This window comes from Ricinus communis, chromosome 10 (assembly GCF_019578655.1).
Source record: "Ricinus communis isolate WT05 ecotype wild-type chromosome 10, ASM1957865v1, whole genome shotgun sequence".
In the NCBI taxonomy this organism is placed as follows: Eukaryota; Viridiplantae; Streptophyta; class Magnoliopsida; order Malpighiales; family Euphorbiaceae; genus Ricinus; species Ricinus communis.
In genome coordinates, this window is record NC_063265.1 from 12,556,345 (window position 1) to 12,576,124 (window position 19,780).

At 35.2% G+C, this 19,780-nt stretch overlaps 4 protein-coding genes and 1 pseudogene across 22 annotated transcripts; 4 read left to right on the forward strand and 1 right to left on the reverse strand.

Moving 5' to 3' along the window:
- Positions 1-197: 197 nt before the first annotated feature.
- On the reverse strand, positions 198-5,761 carry LOC8287097 (serine/arginine-rich splicing factor SR30). Of its 19 annotated transcripts, none has more exons than XR_007214278.1 (17): positions 5,424-5,595; positions 4,901-4,966; positions 4,702-4,776; positions 4,453-4,561; positions 4,324-4,370; positions 4,146-4,203; positions 3,875-3,924; positions 3,709-3,765; positions 3,521-3,639; positions 3,336-3,437; positions 2,172-2,358; positions 1,907-2,029; positions 1,340-1,413; positions 952-1,170; positions 734-767; positions 545-631; positions 198-439 (listed from the first exon to the last, which is right to left on the reverse strand). XR_007214278.1 is itself a non-coding variant. In XM_015714970.3 (14 exons), exons 2-14 carry the CDS (start codon positions 5,508-5,510, stop codon positions 383-385), a joined length of 948 nt encoding a protein of 315 aa, XP_015570456.1. In that variant the 5' UTR covers positions 5,511-5,518; positions 5,618-5,761; the 3' UTR covers positions 198-382. The 19 variants fall into 19 exon arrangements, 6 of the variants coding, with proteins under 6 accessions (XP_015570456.1, XP_048225638.1, XP_015570455.2 ...); XR_007214275.1 differs by having other exon boundaries at positions 952-1,253; XR_007214285.1 differs by lacking the exon at positions 1,907-2,029 and adding an exon at positions 2,641-2,812 and having other exon boundaries at positions 952-1,253.
- A 1,192-nt stretch (positions 5,762-6,953) lies between these two features.
- On the forward strand, positions 6,954-9,047 carry LOC8287098. Its single transcript, XM_002512396.4, has 3 exons — positions 6,954-7,183; positions 7,314-7,404; positions 8,622-9,047. Exons 1-3 carry the CDS (start codon positions 7,114-7,116, stop codon positions 8,746-8,748), a joined length of 288 nt encoding a protein of 95 aa, XP_002512442.1. The 5' UTR covers positions 6,954-7,113; the 3' UTR covers positions 8,749-9,047.
- A 718-nt stretch (positions 9,048-9,765) lies between these two features.
- LOC8287099 (60S ribosomal protein L22-2) lies at positions 9,766-10,820 on the forward strand. The gene is made up of 2 exons (XM_002512397.4): positions 9,766-10,156; positions 10,572-10,820. Exons 1-2 carry the CDS (start codon positions 9,924-9,926, stop codon positions 10,714-10,716), a joined length of 378 nt encoding a protein of 125 aa, XP_002512443.1. The 5' UTR covers positions 9,766-9,923; the 3' UTR covers positions 10,717-10,820.
- Positions 10,821-10,972: 152 nt separating this feature from the next.
- Positions 10,973-13,352, forward strand: LOC8287100 (acetylajmalan esterase). Its single transcript, XM_002512398.4, has 5 exons — positions 10,973-12,006; positions 12,104-12,316; positions 12,418-12,569; positions 12,678-12,951; positions 13,060-13,352. Exons 1-5 carry the CDS (start codon positions 11,760-11,762, stop codon positions 13,275-13,277), a joined length of 1,104 nt encoding a protein of 367 aa, XP_002512444.1. The 5' UTR covers positions 10,973-11,759; the 3' UTR covers positions 13,278-13,352.
- A 184-nt stretch (positions 13,353-13,536) lies between these two features.
- LOC112533755 lies at positions 13,537-15,288 on the forward strand (annotated as a pseudogene).
- Positions 15,289-19,780: the final 4,492 nt, after the last annotated feature.

The window sequence follows — 19,780 nt, forward strand, 5'->3', positions numbered from 1 at the left end:
TTTGGATAGTCGCAAGAGTAGGAAAGGTAAGTTCTATTTCCTCATCCAACACCACGTTTGTAACCATTAACGGCAACGTTTTCTGGACTGCAAACAGAGTTGAGAGGGAGAATTCTTATATTAACCGAATTGTTAAAAGCACTCGGAAAATTTGACATGAAACAAAAGCTTTTACACATGTAGGTACAGCAAACACATACAGTGAAAAGGACTTATTGAAAGAAATGTGTGAAACCATGAATAGCCTCTCCAGCATAAGCTCAAATACATAAAACGATCAAACAATTGTCCAGAGTGCAATGTATATTTAAGCTATTTCTAGCACATTAAAGGTTTCTGGCTGTTGACTAACATCGATTTACAGCTAGGGCAAGGAAAATCTTCAATAACGATCTCTAGAATCCACAGAGTCCATCGATCGGCTTCGATCAGATCTAACCTGCCAATTGCAGCCATGATCAGAGCCAATCTACATCCTAAGAAGATAACATATAGTATCAAATAATCAAGAACAATCATCTTTTGATGCTGAGGGAAACCATACAGCAGGCGATTGGGATTGAGATCCACTGCTTCTGCTTTTGCTTCTGTCTCGTTTGGTTGCTCTTCTACCTGCTTGTTTGCTAGAAGGCTGCACAGTCCATCAAGAATAGCAAATATAATAATTAAATAATGCAAGGGTACACAATTCACATGAGATTGGCTATGGGAATTTAGATTATACTTCACTTACAGATGCTAGTGGGGATCTTGATCTTGATCGGGATCTGCAAAAATTTCCAGAAACAACTCAATTATCCATAAGAATCCATTATAATCCTTGATCCAAAAGCTTCAATGCCACTTCCACCTCATAGTGACAAGCAATGAAAAGAATCAAGAAATAACACCAGTCTTTAGAAGAAAATTGTAAAAATAGAATAAAAAATCCACTGCAAGATAATAAACAACCTCACACTTTGGTGATGGGCTTTTCCCAGAAGTTCACCAGAATATATCAACATGAGGAAAGAAAAATCACTATAGCACCATGAACTGAGTTGCCAAAGTTTGGGATATCCTGCCCATCCATACCAGATAAGAGGAGAACTACACTTTCCCTATCAGTTTCGCCAAGTTCAGGAAGGGATAGATGCTGAAGTAGTTTCAATTTTCATAACTATAGCTGATCTGTGGGATGGTACCAATAGCACTTAGTTCAGAGTAATCCAGCTTTCATATTGTGACACATCCACACTGGATCAAGTCTAGCACTAAACGACACACCAGGACACCAGCATTATAAGATTATTAGGATGATCTGGAGGTGCTCAGCTGCTCATCAATAAAGATGCATTACCTCAAACCACCAAAGAGATGCAGGTATATGAGCACATCACCACATCAAGTTCTTAACATCCAATCCCCAGGTTGCTGCACAAAGCCAGATCTAGTAAGCAAAACAAGCAACCCTCACAAACAAAGCATGGCACCTTACCAACCTGGTATACTAAGTGGTAACCCTTAGGAACTAAGAAACGTGCCACAATTTACAATAAGGTTTAAAATTTTTTAAACAGATTGTGTTCATTTCTTTAACATATGGAAGCTGAAGAGCTGTACTTTTGGGACCCAAAAAAAAAAAAGAACCAACAATGAATTCAACGACCAATAATTACTGGCCAAGTAAGGAAAGATTCTTTTTTTTTTTTTTTCAATTATTCAACAGGAAGACTTAAAATGCAAAATCCACCCAGGAGCAAATTATATTACAAACTTAAGGGGCTAATATGTAAAACTAGGAATCTACTAAGAAATATGATAATTATATGCAGGGATTGCGATGACAAGTATAAACAACATTCTCCCACATAGATCTCAAGGACACTTGAAAATTAAAAAAAAAAAAAATGAAAAAGAAAGATACCAGCAGGATGATTTTGGATTATTACACCCACATTCTATCAACAAGAATTTGATTATCCAAGAACCAAGAAACATGAATAGGAGATATACCCCTTGCCGTTGTTACGTTAAAATCTAAGTGCACCTGATACAACATAAGGTTATTTTGCCTACAAGTCATGGGTTAAAACATATTAATTTTATAGGAAGGTAAAGTCTGCATTACTTGACACCAATCCAACCCTACACACAAGTGAGACAAACAGAACTTGAACTTTAGAAATCACCTAGACAAACATGTAGACGTCACCAAAAGGCCAGTTCGAGCAGCGGACAGTGTGAATTGGCCTGGTCAAACCTCCGCCAGCCATGGCCAATGGTTCCATGGTTCCTGTTCATGACCAGGCCTGGTTCCATGAAGGGAGGGGCTGGTTAAGGTTCAGAAGCACCTAGAATCTGAGCCAGCAGTCCAGGCTGGTTCAACCATTGAGAAGAATAAATTAATGCACTTAATTTTCCTTTTATCATTACTAATTCTATATATATTAAGGGTATATATATTAATATCAGTATTCTAATGTAGGAATTTTTGCTTTCATGAAAATATAATTATTGTGACAAATGTTATGAAGAAGATAAATTAAAGAAATTAAAGAGTGCAACAAATTCAAATGTTCCATAAAACTCTAATTTTTATATAACTTTGGTAAGTTGAACTTTTTATAAGCTTGAGGCCAAACCGTTCATGGAACTGACAATGAACCAAAAACGTGAACCAGCTAGAACTCATTTGCCCCTGAACAATAATCCAGACCATCTATGGAAGGGCTGGTTCATGGCTCATCCTTCACACAAACCATGAACAGCCAGTTCCGATTCATCCTTTAAGCAAATTGTGGACTGCCGGTTCACGCGCCATTAGCCAGGTCTGCAGACATGGACAGAATCAAGTCACAAGTGCCTAAACCTTAGTTTAGGTGCATGCTCGCTTAACAAACATGAATAAAATTTTAACAAACCAATCTATAGAACTTAATTGTGCATCATGTTTTTTGGGTTGTGGTTATCATTGTCGAGACGGAGAACGGAGTCAGAATTATCATACTCCAGGCAGCCATACAAGTTTAAGAATGGCCCATCCCTGAGAGCAGCAGTATACATTGCCACCTAACTTAATTGCCAACTCTACAAATTGGCTGTTAAGATTTAACACAAAAAGAAAATAGCAAGAAGTAAAAGTTGAAGCCTAAACATAAAAACCAATAGAATTTCCCAGATCTAGCATTTGTTTCTTTATTTCTTATAGGATTTCTTTCTTCGATAGCTCATCCCACTTAACTGAACAGGCAAAATACAGTAAAAAAAGGAAAAGAATATTAACAGATAATTTTTCAACTAACTGCCACGTTGACTAACAAATTTGGAGAAACAAAAAATGCAACTAGGAATACCTTGAAGATCTGGGAGACGATCCAGCATGAGAGCGTGGAGAAACAGATCTACCAGGAGATACAGACAGAGAGCGACTATGATATTTAGCGCCCGGAGACTTGCTGCAATACAATTCACTTCTGTTCAGTTATCACTAGTCACTATACCTGAAGCTAACAGCCTAATCTTTGCCAATAAAACAGACCTCCTGCTCCAGTCACTATGGCGGCTCCGAGTCCTGCTCCTGCTCCTACTCCTACTCCGGTCATATGGGCCACAACTAGGACTTCGGGAGTAGCTTCTTCTTGAATCATACTCCCTCACCTAGAAAAGGCCAATAGGTAAGTAACAAGAAACATATATCTAACACAATATAACTCTTCTGATACATACCCGCACATAAGACCGAGAAAATGCATTGCGAAACTCAGAGTCATCAAGTTTCTTGATCTACATATAGGTCAAAAGAGAGCCACAATAAATCTGAACCCAATGATATGATATAAAGCCATAAATTCCAGAGTAATAATCCAAAGTTATAATCAGCTTAAGAACTTACAGCATGTTTCATATCATCATAGTTTGTATAATCTACAATTCCTGTCATACCTACAACATGATGAAAACAGGAAAACAAGAAGTTATGAGTACCCTCCTAGCTCAATACGTGTTACAACATTACTGATAATATTTCAACATAAAAATATACAGTTTGGTCGGATCAGTCATGCATAAACTCAACTAAGTCTTAATAGCAAACTAACTGAGGTGAGCTACTTAGATGTATAATGCAGAACCTAACAAAAGAATCATAAGCTCATTTGACTCACCACCACGATCACGAAAGACTTGAGAAAAACAGACATCCCCAGCTCGTCGCATATGATCCTGATCATTGTATATGCAAGGTTAATACCATTTTATTGATAATAGCCAGCTGATTTCATGACTTGAATTTGAAACTACTAATTTACTAGAACTAAAATGTAGAAGGCAAATAAAGCAAACCTTGAGATCTTGCCATGAAGCAGATGAAGGTAATCCAGTGACCAGAACTGCAAGAAGGTGGGTAATCAAATGAACCTTTGATAGAATATATTCATAAATCAACGTTATTGATGCTAGAGTGAAAAATACCACGATAATCAGAGCGCCTGGAAGGACCACGGCTTCCACTTCTACCGCTGTAACTACTATAACGATCCCCTGGAGATGAATGTCTTCGACCGCCATGAGCAAGCTCCACCTAATGAGGGGTTTGATGTGGAAAGTTGTCAAATATCATTGAGGTACAAAATAGAATGAATCAAAGAACTGATGAACAATAAACCAAATATAGAGAAAGATATATAAAGAGAAAAGGGATGAAGATGAACAACTACTAACTCGTAAACGACACCCATCAAAATTATACCCATCACGACCACGAATAGCATCTTCAGCATCACGAGCATCTTCAAACTACATTATCAAAGGTTTAAAGAATTGCATCAGCGACTAGTTTCCTTTAGAAAAAAAAAAAAAAGAAAAGTAAGTGTATGATGACCGGTTTAAGAAATAAATTAACAAAGCCAAGCAAGCTTACCTCAACAAAAGCATAGCCTGGAGGTCTTGGTGGAATTTTTAGATCAACCTCAACAATGGGTCCATACTGCAAATATATAAAATAGCGCATCAATATTTGCTTAATCATAACTCATAAGCTGCTTAATCAAAAATTACTAGAATGTCATTCATCAGAAAATACATCTAATACTGCACATCATTTAAGCGTCCCATCACGTGTTTCTTTTAAGACAAAACTATCACAAGTTTAATTAGATTTTAACGAATAGGTTGCATTAAACATTTACAAATTAGTTATAATTCTAATAAAAACATTAAATTTGACAAATTTTATTATAGCTGCAAGTTATATTAGAAAACAATTTTATATATTTTATATAAATATTTAATCCATTATTTAATTAACTGGGGTTTGATAAGGGTTTCAAAGCATGCATAGCTAAAAACCAAGAAAGTAACAGCATTTATAATTCAATTCAATTCAGTTCAGTTACAAGTTCAAGAAACAGTAAAAAAAAAAAAAAAAGGAGGGAAAAAGTAACCTTGTAAAACAAATCTTTTACTTCTCTCTGTCGAATGTCTCCAGGAAGATTCCCTACGTACAAAGTGCGGCTTGCACGGCTGCTCATTCTTTTCCCTAATAATAAGCACTTATCAATTAAAACTGAAATGAAAAAGAACACTGCTAAAATCACAAGAATTTGCAATAACATAGATATATCAAGAAAAGCCTTACTTGTTTTTGTTTTAGAAATGTTTGGATTCTTCTGGAACTATAAACAGGAGGGCGTTTTATGACGAGAAGATAGCTAAGGATGTTGTACATTCCCGTTATAACCTTCACTAATTCTCGTTATTACATTCTCGCACTAAGGTAATGCTACGTGTCGTCTGCTAATTGCTACTGGGCATTCATTATTACGCATCTATCTGCAAACAAATTTAATTATTTGTATCAATTACTAATGCCTCCATGAGGTTTTGATATCATGCATTTCAGTTGCCTTTTCTAAGATTATCACGATTCTCACGTGTATTTAAGTGTCGTTTGTTAGTGTGAAACCGGTTTTATAAATTTTTTTATTTTTAATAAAATAAAATATTAATTGAAATTTATTTTAATCATTAGAATAAATATAATATTATTATATTTTTTTATTTATATTACATATAATAAATAAATAAATAAATTTATTATTCTATTAATAAATTTTATCCAATAATAAAAATGTATTCGAGTAACTATTTAAGCTACTATATAATTTGATTGTATTTTTATTCGATATAATATAAAAATAATTTATCTAAATTTCTTAAAATATATATTATAAAACAGTTTAATATTATAATTGTTTATATTTTTATAGTATAAAATATAATTATATATTTATATTTTTAAATTTGTACAGCTTAATTAGTTTGATTTTTAATTTAATCTAATAAATGTCTTAATTTTATTTTTTAAAATCTAAATAATCATAGTTTTTATTTAATTAAACATATAAAATTTTATTTTTGATAGAATATTGTATATTTTTATATAATATTTATAAATTTATTAAATAAAGACACACATATTAAAAATATTATATATATTAAAAAATAAATTTAATTATTAATTAAATTAAATTAAAAATTAAACGTTAAAATCTCTATAATTAAAATTTTGAGACATTAATAATACATTTAGCCCTATGAAAATAAATATATCAATGGTAAAGAAAAAATACAACTTCTAAAATAAAGTTGTTATTTTATATTTACTTTTGTAGTCAGGCCAATTACCGAGTTTTAAGGTGGTAAGAATTATGAAATGACACTTGCCCTGGTAGAGTTGGACTTTTGACGTATTATTGACCACGTCCCGCCGCCATAAATAGTTGACCGCCGATTGTAACGCCCACAGGAATTCTCCTGTAATTCCTATATACCGCCTACCACTAATTTCCAAATACCGCTTAGATCAGACGCCGTCCACCTCACCAGCGCTCCAATTACTATATTCATTTGTCCACGCGTCAACTTTTGAATTGAAAACGTACAACTGCATATATAAACCTGCACACGCCGTAGCTTTTACTCCCCCCGTCTCACGAGACGTCCCCAATTTTGCCTTGGCTTGGTATCGTGTCTCTGTGTACAAAAAGCATAACTCAAAACTAACAACACGCCTTAATTTCTTTTTTCTTTCTTAATCTCTCCTATTGAAACAAGATTCTCTAAAAGTGAAAAATGGCTGATGCTAAGAACAAATTTGAATCTGTCAGGGAATGGGTCGCTGAGCACAAGCTTCGAACTGTTGGTAATTTTCTTTGTTGGTTTATATTATCTTTTAGTTTATTGAATCTGTTTTTTTGATTTTTTTTTAAAGATTTGATATGGGTTTTTGATTTGGATCTTGGATTATTTTTATTTTTTTCTACTGGTGAAAGGGTGTCTATGGCTTAGTGGAATTGCTGGCTCAATCGCCTATAATTGGTCTCAACCCAACATGAAAACCAGCGTTAGGCTTATTCACGCCAGGTATTTTTGCTTTGTTTCTTTCTTTCCTTGTCTTATTTTTTTGGTCTTTTAAAGATTATTTGATGGATTTATGTGGAGTTCTTGATTTGGATGTTATTTGTAATTGCAACCTTTCAACCGTTGGTTTACATTGTGCATCGATAAATCAATCAAAGATTTTTCTTTTATCAGTTGTTTGATGTCAAAAAAGAAAATGATTTTTGTTTTCTTTTAATATTCCAGATGAGAACAGTTTTATTTTGGGTTTTGGAAACTCCCGCGAATTCTGCATGGTTTTCCATAGGATCTCCAGATAATGTGCTTTGATTGCACCTAACATCTGTCATTTTACACCTGGAAATTAAGAACTTGAAATTTTTATTTCTGATTTCTGAGAATTTTGGTATTGCAAGGATAACCAATTTGGTATATTGGTAAAGGAATTGGGGGTGAATGTCAGTAGGGTAGTGAATAGTGATGAGTCCTTTACCTACCACCAGCTTGTGCTGAGATAATTTGAAAAACTTTGTAATATGATATCTATGGATTACCCGAATAATTCAACTATTCGGGGAGTGTCTAGTGGCAAAAAATGCATTTGCGGAACAAGGGGATAAAATTAAATAAAGGGATATTGGACACGGTCACCATAATACCCAAAAGAAGTGTTTTTGACTTGAGCAGCTATTGTTTAGTCTCTTTTCTGCAATATTTTGGTTGTTGAAGCTCAAGGCTTTTAGGATTGCGATAGATAAAGTTGCAAATTTTTGGCATATTTTGTAATATTAGCCTTCATAGCCAAGTTTTATAGCCAAGTGTGGGAAAGAATAGGGAACCCTGTTAGGCCTGCGTAGCCAAGTGTGGGAAAGGCGGAGAACCATGTTTGTCAGCTCGGATATTAGCAGAATGGCAAGGACATGAATTTGTATATCCATTAAAGACTTGATATGCGAAATCACCTTGGATTTATGGTATAGTACGGACAAAACGGATCTTCTCCCACTTCATTTTATATATTCTAGGTTCAATGGGGAAGCTAGGAGGGAGCCAAATAAAGTGTTGTGTGATTATTGTTCTATTAAGATCTTTCCCCCTAGATGTTTACTTGGTAAGAATACTGCTAACATCTCTCCTGTTTTGCATCCTCTTCTTGCTTTTGCCCTTTGTAAAAACTCTTTTCTGTTATCATAAACAATTTGCGCGTGTAGTTGCTAACACTCTCTATGTTCTAAATCTAGGTTGCACGCACAGGCGCTCACGCTGGCTGCATTAGCCGGTGCTGCAGTGGTCGAGTACTATGATCATAAAAGTGGAGCAAAGGCTGAACAATATGCAGGGTACATCCCGCACAAGGACAGCAAATGATGTGGAATGGATTAAGCATGTAGTTAGCCATATTAACAAGGATGGGTATGAATAACAATATATGTAAGAAGAGGCATAAGTTTTGACCCCTTCAAATTTTTTCAGTTCCATACTGTACCTGATTCATTCGATACTGGCTTTTTGGTGTACTCTAAAGGGGAGAAAATGAAACTGAGAATGAAGTTCCTTTTCAGGTGTGCCTGTTGGCGAGAGGGAACACATGTTTGTTCAGAGAACAAAATTTGAATTTGATATTACAATGTATTTCCTATAAATGAGTTCTTTAAATTCTTGTGAAATTTATTCCGAATCTAAGAATCTAAAAGATTCCATGCCATTGATATAAATGAAAAATTCGTATGGAAAATAGTCTCTTATATGTATGTATGTGTGTATTTATATATATTTTGACACAGGCTAAAATTTTTTCTTATGTATATTTATTTTCATCACTTAAGTTATTATTAGTTAATCTGTATTTTTTGTTAAATAATAATTTTGATGCTAAAAAATAGAATATTAATTTATAAATTATTTTTAGTAGAATAACAGTTTTTAATCTCAAGAAGATATTAATTATAATTTTAGTAGAAAATATTTATAATTAATAATATCATAAATTATTAAATTTTAACTCTTATACAACGTATCATCAACTATATTTTTATTGAATGGTTATTATATATATTTAATTATTATTGGTCTGACATTTATTTAAAATAGAAAATCTTAATTTAAAATTTACCAGTTAAAATTATTTATTACTAAATAATAGCGAACTGAGTTATGATTGGTATTGGGATATGATTAGTCTTTATATTAATCTTGGAAGTTTTATATTTAGCATTCAGATAATAATAATAATAATATATGAAAAAAATAATAATTACCTCAGCAAGTAGTTTATGTAAACTTTTCCAATATAATTTAGCTATAATTACCTAAATTATAGCCCACGACATGTCGTCTACACAGCACTCGGACCATAGACTGGTCTGGGTCTCAGAAAAAAAAAAGAAAAAAGAAGAATTATAACAATTTCCAGTTCCCTTTCCCTTATAACCTAAAAACCTAATCTCTCTCACATTTGTCCCTGTAACGCCACGCCGCTAATTCTTTTTTTTAGCTTTCAACTGGTACGATTTTTGGTTATTCAGATACCGTTAAAAAAAAGAATGAGTCGAGGGTCTGCGGCGGCGGGAGTCAAAGGAAAGAAGAAAGGAGCAACCTTTACAATAGATTGCGCAAAGCCAGTGGAAGATAAGATAATGGACATTGCTTCGCTTGAGAAGTTTCTTCAAGAGAGAATTAAGGTTGGAGGCAAAGCTGGCGCTCTTGGCGATTCTGTTACTGTCACTCGTGGGAAAAGCAAGATCACTGTCGCTTCTGACAGTAACTTCTCCAAAAGGTAATATATTTTCGTCTTTTAGCCCTGAAAGAAATAATTTTGAGTATTCGGTAATTTGAAACTAAATTATGTTGCATCAGTCGAACGCTTGTTTTAGTTTTGCTGCCTGTGTTTTGCCTTATTGGACGTCCGGTCGGACATTGCGGTGGGCTATGCCGAAAGAAAACTAATAGACCCAGCAATGGCATATCATTATGAAAATGTTTCTACATCTAACTTTCAAAGACGTGTGCTTTTTATTGGGAATGTTGGAAGTTCTCTATATGCTTTGATTTGAAACCAAAACACGATCGCTCTTGTAGATGACTAGTTAGTTTCCTCAGCCCGCAAAAACATGTTTTGAGGTGTTGTTGCCTTGTACGTTATTGCTGTTTGTATCAGCTGCTATTTAACCTTTTTTGGTCGTCTGGTATAGATATCTCAAGTACTTGACTAAGAAGTACTTGAAGAAACACAATGTGAGAGATTGGCTCCGAGTGATTGCATCCAACAAGGACCGAGGCGTATATGAATTGAGGTACTTCAACATTGCCGAGAATGAGGGGGAAGAGGAAGACTGAGACCGAGTATTTGTACCTTTATAGCCTTCTTTTCCTTTTTGCCAAATCTTGAACTTCTACTGGTTTAGTATATCTGGTTTAATGGAGCTACATTTTATTCCCAATATGTTGTTTTATAATTCTGTTTATCAAATTAATGATTTTGCTATGCTGAGATTGAGAATTAAAATCTGCCATTTAGAAATCATGGGAATTGTCAGTTGTGTTGTGTCTCTGTGTTTGCTTCTGTATTCTATGCACCCAATTCTCTATGCAGCCTCAAAAGTGTTAATGGGATCTTGCAGAGGGAGTTATAAAGGCTTCATATTCGTTCATTGCTCCAAGTTAACTTCACCTTAATAATGACAAACTCCATTAAGGCATGGGCTCATGTTGACAACTGTGGAATTGGTCCTAAATAACTCCTTAAATTGTTCTTTCATTTACCAGTAACAGGTCCAATTGGATGTGGGCTATACGAACCTAAGACTTTATCTCCTGCTTGGGACAACGATCAACTTACATTCTCTAATGCATTCTTAATTTCCACAAAGTGCCAATATAAATCACAAACTAAAAGAGGGAACATGTAAATAATAATTACTTATTTTAAATTTGCATATTCTCCACCACTTAATTATCCTAATATACAGGAGTCAAATGCGAAGAACATATCTAAACTTCATATTTGTTTTAAAGTGACAAGGTCACCGTGTACAAGTTGTTTCTATCATTAGCATATTTGTCAGCAAACTTCAGAACAAAATACGAAAATAGAAATAACAACTATCATCAACAAACTCAATCGGATGCATTAGTCCAGATTTAGCCTCACAATATGTGGCTTACAGTCGTGTTAGAAACACAGAAAAGTACTATAAATATGCTAGAATAATTCATAAGCAAATCACCTCCCCTGTTCTTTTTCTCAGTTTCTGTTCTTTTCTCAGTTCTAAAGAAAAGAAATACAGGAACTGAGAAAAGAACTTGGGGGGTGAAATTATTAATTCTAACAGGACAGGCATTAATAACTTTCATACTGCAACATTACTCCCTCTTCAGCCATGAGTATCAACGTATCTTTCTTCCTTGTTCTTATGATGGGCTCATTGTTTCTCCTTTCTTGCGAGGCACAAGATCTTAAGGCTTGCAAGTTTGACGCAATATATCAACTGGGTGATTCAATCTCGGATACAGGAAATTCCATAGTGGAAATTCCTCCAGCTTTTCACAGTCGCTTGCCTTACGGCGAAACGATTGGTAAAGCAACGGGTAGACCATCAGATGGATATCTAATGATCGATTTTATAGGTAATTAACCAGTGCACAATTATGCCGTTTCTTCTTTTCTTCCTCAAGGAGTAGTATGAGAGTGGATTATAACAAGGGATTCTTTTAAATCTTGCAGCACAATCTGCTGGTCTTCCATTTCTTGAACCTTATGAAAATCCGAATTCGAAATTCACTCACGGAGCAGATTTTTCAGTCGCTGGTGCCAGAGCTATGTCTGCGGAAGATCTATTGAAATTAAATCTTGATGTTGGATTCACTAACAGTTCTCTTAGTGTACAACTTGGATGGCTTAAAAAGGTTCTATCAACTGTCTGCAACGGCCCTAAAGGTTGCTACAAACATGCAGTTTTTCTTAGCATTTTAAGTTAACTCAAAAATACATTACAGTTCATGCGTATGCTGATTGATTCTGAACTGTGCGCCTTACAGATTGTCAGGAGAAACTCAAATCATCCCTCTTTATGGTCGGGCTTATTGGACCAAATGATCTTATGGCTGGACTGTTTAAAGGTGACGGCATTGAGAAAGTAAAGACAACTGTGCTACCTGCAGTTCTGCAAACCGTTATAGATGGTGTCCAAGTAAGTGCAATTTTTCCTTGCAGTTATATACTTATATTCTCTCTTTTATGAATACTAGTAGGCTAATACAATCCACTTCCTAATTCATGTCTTTTTGATTTGTTATAGACTGTTATAAGCTATGGTGCTAGCCGAGTCGTCGTCCCTGGAGCCTACCCATTAGGTTGTACGCCAAGCTTACTAACAACATATTCAGTAAACAAGTCTGCTGCGTACGATTCACTCGGTTGCTTAAAGGATTATAATGACTTTTTCGCGTATTATAATACCCAGCTCCAAATAGCTCTTGAGAATTCAAGAAAAGCAAATCCAAATGTAATCATTATTTACAGTGACTTTTACAGTGCGACCCAGTCGATTTTGGATAATCTTTCAACTCTTGGTGAGTGGTTTCAGTTTCAAATCTTCTTTTCTTTTAAGTATTCGGGCACTGTCCTGTTTTTATGCACATTATTTCTTACGTGAGTATTTGTGTGTTATATATTTACAGGATTTAAAGCATTTAGAAAGGCTTGTTGCGGGATTGGAGGTGAGTTTAATTTCACCCCTACAATGCAAAAGACATGCGGAGCTAAAGGTGTACCAGTTTGTCCAAATCCTAAGGAACATGTGTTTTGGGATGGAGGACACTTCAGTCATCATGCAAACATGGTATTAGCAGAGTGGCTGATTAAGGAAATGTTGCCTCAACTTCATTGTAGTGCTTGACAAATTATGGCATATGTTATCCTTCTAATGTAACATATCTGTAATTCATCAATATATATATATATATTTTTATCATTCTGGTGCCCATTTTTTATCAGAATTAAATCGTTACATTTGGGAGAAAATCTCCATCAATGAGTAAAAATAGAAAATAAATTAACCCTTTTAATTTAGAATAAAATAGGGGCTCAGAGAATATGGTTTGCAGCTTTGTTTATCAGTTTTAGAAACATAAAATATTATAAATAATGGATAATGCAAATTGGGTTTTTATGTAATTAACTTCACATTCGTCCTACTTCTTTCACGTTCATATGGGGCACAGGAAATTAAGGTTCTTTCACAATCTCATGGGCTAGAAAATCTAAAAGCTCGTAAATTTGATTCCATATATCAGTTTGGGGATTCAATGTCTGATACAGGAGATTCTATTATAGAAATCCCTCCAGCTTATCATGCTCGTTTTCCATATGGTCAAACAATCAAGAATGCAACTGGTAGACCCTCTGCTGGACTGCAAATAATTGATTACATTGGTAAGTAATTAGACATGTTGTTCTCTTCCTCCTTTTTTTTCTTTACCTGCAGCTTCAGAAAGTCTTTGAAAATTTCTGCACTTTCAAGAAAATAAGTTAAAGAGTAATTATACACTCAGGTTGTGTGGTAATTTTTAATTCTTTTTGCAGCACAATCAGCTGGTCTTCCATTTCTTCAACCATATGAAAATCCAAATCCAACATTCAAGAATGGAATCGAATTTGCAGTTGCTGGTGTTTCCGCATTGTCTGTAGAAACTCCAGCAAAATGTCATATTCCACCTAGAATCACTAACAGTTCTCTCAATGTGCAACTTGAGTGGTTGGACAAATATGTGCAAACTAAGTGCAATGGTTCTAAAGGTAGGTAACCATGTAATTTGAATCTTTAGACACAAATATATATGTTGGGGGGGGAAAATGTTCAGTAACTTATCAATTTCATGTGTTGAATAGATTGTCAACGTCACTTGATGAAATCAGCCCTTTTAATGGTTGGAGAAATTGGGGCTAATGATTATGATGCTGGGCTCCTCCTAAACATGACCATTGATGAGGTCAAGAAAGTTATGGTGCCTGTAGTTGTGCAGGCCATTAGGGATGCTGCCAAAGTAAGTCAAATTAAACACCTTCTTTACATACATGCATATTAGCTAGCAATATTAGTTTGTCATTAACTATCATTTTTCCTAAGTGTTTTAAGTAATTCTCTGGTGTTTCTTAATGAATTAACTTGTTACAGAAAGTGATACACTACGGCATTCATTGAGTGGTTGTCCCTGGAATCTTCAAATTAGCTGTGCACCACACCAGCATTGCTTACATTTCTTGAATCAAACAAGTCAGCTACTTACGACGAATATGGTTGCTTAAAGCGCACAGTGTCCGCCCAGGATACAGTCTTAGTCTGAGAAGCTGAGTTGCCGGTTCGACGATCTACTCGGCCAGTTTGAATCGGAGCAAAGACCACAACGACTTGTCTTTTACGAGCACCACAATGTTCTTCTTCAATGGGCTCTCGAGCAACTCAGAAAGGAGTACCCTGATGTGCATATTGCATACGCTGATCTTTATCATGCACACGAATGGATTTTGCAGAATCACTCAAAACTTGGTCAGTGAGATTAAATCTCATATACTGTGAAAATTAAGAAGAAAATAATGAATTACACGTATTAATAATTCTAATCTTTTTTGCATCGTGTGCAGGGTTCAAATCATTAACAGTTACTTGTTGCGGGCGCGGAGGTAAATATAATTTTATGCCTGGATTGTTGAAAGCGTGCGGAGCTCCTGGGGTACCTGTGTTGTGCAGACGTGGGCGAGTGGCACTTCATTCATAAAGCAAACAAGTATTTGTCAGAATGGCTTATCAAAGACATGTTGCCAAGAACTTGAGTGTATTTTTAGTTCTGTGAAGCCAAAAATTAAAAGAAATTTAATTTAAACACAAGGGGATAAGCGAGTTTTGAAGAATATTTTTTCTTTTACTGTGACTGAAAAATGGGATTGACCTATATGAATCTTTAGTCTTTGCACGCACTTCAAAAAAAGAAAAAATAATCATCGGGTATTTACTGTACTGTGGAGACTGAATACGAAATCGTAATTGATTAGAGAACATGGAATAGCAGTGGATGATTATGCAAAGATAAAAAGATTGGTTGTTACAGGGCAGTGTCTTGAACATCTCATTAAAATGAACGGTGAATTCCTGATAAAGGTAAGGAATCATATCCACCTAGGGACTCTCCATGTTCTCCATAAAAGAATTCAAATTAAAAAAGGAAAAACCCCTTGTCTACAAACACTGCAATACAATCCCACCCTCCGCCCCGCCCCGCCCCCGGCTCTTTCTCCCTGTCTCTCCCCATCTTTTCTCTGTATAATCAAAGATCTCGCGTCCAACACGCAACCCCAACGTGCAATTTAATTCCCACAGTATTCTACTTTTGCTGCTACCCCACCTAAATATATCATTATCCAATCTTTTCTTTCCCATCTCATCCTCGGTCTTTCTTCTTCCCTTACTACTGTTTTTCTTACCATTCAATTTTCTTATCCTGTCTTGCTCAAATGCCATCACTTCATCGCTAATAAATTTCTTCAGTATGTCCTCCTGACATTAAGACATGAGAGTAAAACAGCATCACCCACATCTTTTTCCTTTCTTATTTCTTTCAATTCATGGATAAATAGATTCAGCTTATGAGCTTATTTTAAATTCCTTTACACTTTATTTGGTAAAAGTGATGATAAGGTGACATAAAATTTATTTATTTTCATAATTAGCACGTAAAATGCCTTGTCCTAGTCACTATTCCCACATCCTATGAAACATATGAACCTTGTTTCAGTCTTTTCTCAGTATAGTAACTAGTAGTTACAGTATCTTAGGATAGGGAACATTAATATATAACAGAAGTGAATCGGACCCAGATTAGAAGAAATAAATACATATAAATGTTGATTTATTATCCGAAGACTGGATCAAGCTCCTTCTAAACCATGCATAATAAAGCAAATTAACAAGAATTATGCAAGAATAGCCTTCAGAAAACGGAAAGAATTTTCTAACTCTCAAAGGCAGGGGCAGGGGCAGGGACAGGGGAGGCAAAGTGAGCAGTTAAATTAGGATATATATATATAAATAAAAATAAAAATAAAAAAGCTGTGCTCTATTTGGCGGCAGAAAGTACCCATAAACTGACCCAATACTTACGCAACAAAATATTTGCACTAATCAAGCAGTTGATCAAACCAGTAAGAATAAGATTCACTGCCCTCTGTACAGTGTCAAATTGAAGGTCAAATCTCATTTTCTTGGAAGTTTTCATCCCCACCTTCTTCCTCTATCACGTCCTTAACGCTTTGTGGGTGGGGGTGGGGGGTCCTACTTGTTCATCAAATATTTCATTGGTTACCGCTCTTCACCCTTTCCAAGAAAGAGTAGAGCTTGTTTTTAAATTTTAACTTTTTTGGTTACATTAAATGTTTATTTTTTTTGTTTGGTTCGCTTGATCATATACGTGCATTAACAACGGTAGACAGCACTGCTTGAAAATATTGCCTTGTTGGATTTTTTTCTTTTGTCGAAAGATAAGATTTCATTAAACAAGCCAATTGCCTTGTTAGATTGCTTTCTCTATTTAAAGAATGCCCACTCCAAGACTCAATCTCTTTAACACACACAATTCTCTCTCTCTCTCTCTCTCTCTCTCTCTCTCCCTCTATATATAGATGCATCTGCAGGTTAGCTTCTCTGCTCTTCAACCGTGTATCTTGAATTACGGGGAAGAAGGATCATGCTCATGCATGGCTATATAATGGGTGAGCAGCTCTTGCTGGAGAAGCAGGGCACGTGCAATTCCTTTCTTTCCCTCTCCGAATTGCACGTGCTCCACTTCTCCAACATGGGTTTCTCCCCTTTCCTCTACAGCATTGGCCATTCCTCTGTAATGAACTAGGTATGCAATGCACCAGATTGGGTAGGTTAAACTTCTTCTTTCTCAATAGTTATGGCCTTTTAACTCTAGTCTGTTTCTATAAGGTAGCAGGTATCAGGTATAAAATTACTTTACAGTGTGCAAATTTTACAGTATAGTATAAGTATATAGTACATAGTAACTTGTCATTTTTCAATTTCCCTTTTTAAAATAACTATTTGGTGGCAAATGCATTGGCTATATTTAGGAGAAGAGGGAGATGTATATAGATATGCAGTACATGTTTCTTTTAAAAATAACAGTACCTGAGGACCACACCATCTTAACTTTGCTGTATGGCTGAAGGCCTACATATTAACTGTTTCTCTGCAATGGACAATGCCAAAAGATTGCAATTGCATGCTGCCCTACGAGATTATTGATAAAGTGAAAGGAGCAGAATCTTTTTATTTTCTTTCCAAGTTTTCTCAAGTTAATATTTATTGTGTCAAATATATAGGTACGGTAAGCAGATTATTGTGCATGTTTTCTACTTCCATGTGTGAATATCTTAACTTCACTGAGAGTTAATCAACTCTTTCTTTATGTTATTTCCTTTACTTTCTGTGCTTTAAAGTAGTCATTAGAGCTCCTAATTAAGATTTAGCCCTCCAAGTCAGTTATAGTCTTTGGCATTAGTTACTTCGTTTCTTGAGATTTCTTAAATTAACTATAATAGAGGAGTAGCTTACTTCAAATTATCTCAGTGCAGCAGTACAAACAAATTACTTTCTTTATATGTTTATAAACTAATTACTAAATTTTCAAGGTGTTAAGCTATTTAAACTACACAGTTCTCTTTAAGTAAGGACTGTGAGATGCAAATTGAGCAACGTGCTAGATTGCAAGTTAAGTTGCTAAACCATTTTCTTAAACGTGATGTTAAATTTCATAATTCCACTTGGAATAATCAATTTAGCCGACCCTTTTAGTATACATGCGTGTAATTAATTCTATGTTCACTAAAAGAGATTGATGTACAGTCAGATGGGTGATGCAAAAAGCTGTACTTAAGCTTGGTCACATATGTAGTTTATAGTACGGATCAGTTTTAAGAGTAACCCTAAGCAAAGTTACACACGTCAGAAGCCGTTCAAACTGGCAGGGAGGAGCAAGTGTTAATAGATGGCGTATTGGCTAGATTTGGCAGTCAAAAAAGAAGGGAAGGGGGTCAATAATTTTCCTTAGAAAGTGGGGGATTTTGTTTATTTTATTTATTGTTTTCTTGCAAGTTTGATGGGCAATATAAAGAGGTGTTGGAAATTGAAATGGTGGGGGAAGACTGGAGAGGGGACAAAGACAGTGCTGAATTGAAGATCCTCAAAATGCAAGCAACATTGCTCAAGTAAACAACAATTTGACAGTGAGGAGAGAATATATATGTGTATATATATATATATATATCTCTGGTGTGAGAGTGAGCCTCTGGACACGCAATGCACGAATGCCGAGACTTGGAAAATAGAAAAGAAATTTGCTTTGAGACAATGATTATGTCACATGATGCCAGGATATAGATACCTCATGTTTCTTATTTCTCTACATAGATTCTCTTCATTTATATACGTAGATTTTAGCAAGCAATCCAACAATTTTTGTTCTTCGACCTAATTGATCCATCTGGATGCAGTGACAAGTAAACCATTCATGCTGAGAGGTGGTTAATTCAACTTCCCGCACAGCATCCCCATTGAACTTACAAAATGCAAGGAGTAAATTATTTGCTTTAAATTCCCAATAGGAGCTTGTCATGAGATGAACACAAATACATAGTCATCTCTTTTGTTAGACCTGGCCACAGATGCTTCCAACTCAAATCTAAAATCTGGTTTTCCACAATTTCATGAATCGGCTTGGAATTTAAAACAAAAGGAACCTCTCAATCCAACCCGAATCGGTTTTAATTGTGAATTTGGATTTTAACATAATACATTGATTAATAGCAAATTTTATACAGGTTTCAGAATTGTTTTCAAGATTTCTTTCATAAGACAATACGAGTGGTGGTTTTTTATATCGATATGGCTTGGCATCATGAAGGAACTTCCCAAGTAAAACCAGATTATAGTTATGCCTCAAATTACTGTTCTTCTTCAAGTTTAGATTGATTAGTTGATTCCCAACGCCCTGCATTGTTTTAAAATAGATCCATTCTTTGAGGGCTAAAAAGGCCTGAAACTCAATGCGAGCTGTAATTGGTGAAGTCGAGTAATTATTTGAGAGGAATTTGGCAACAGCAGATGTGCGAGTAAGGTGTAATGTTACAGTAGGAAATGGAGCTGATGCTGAAAGTCATGCATATATCAGCATTAAATCTCACTATAAATCATTAAAACCTTGAGAGGCAAATAGGGCACTAAATCCAATCTACAAGCAAGCTGTACTTGCAGATATTAGATTTCTAAAACTAGAAGAACTGCATTTCATGTCACAAGCATAACACAAAAGTGGGATGCAACAACAGCTTAGTACAAGACTCAAA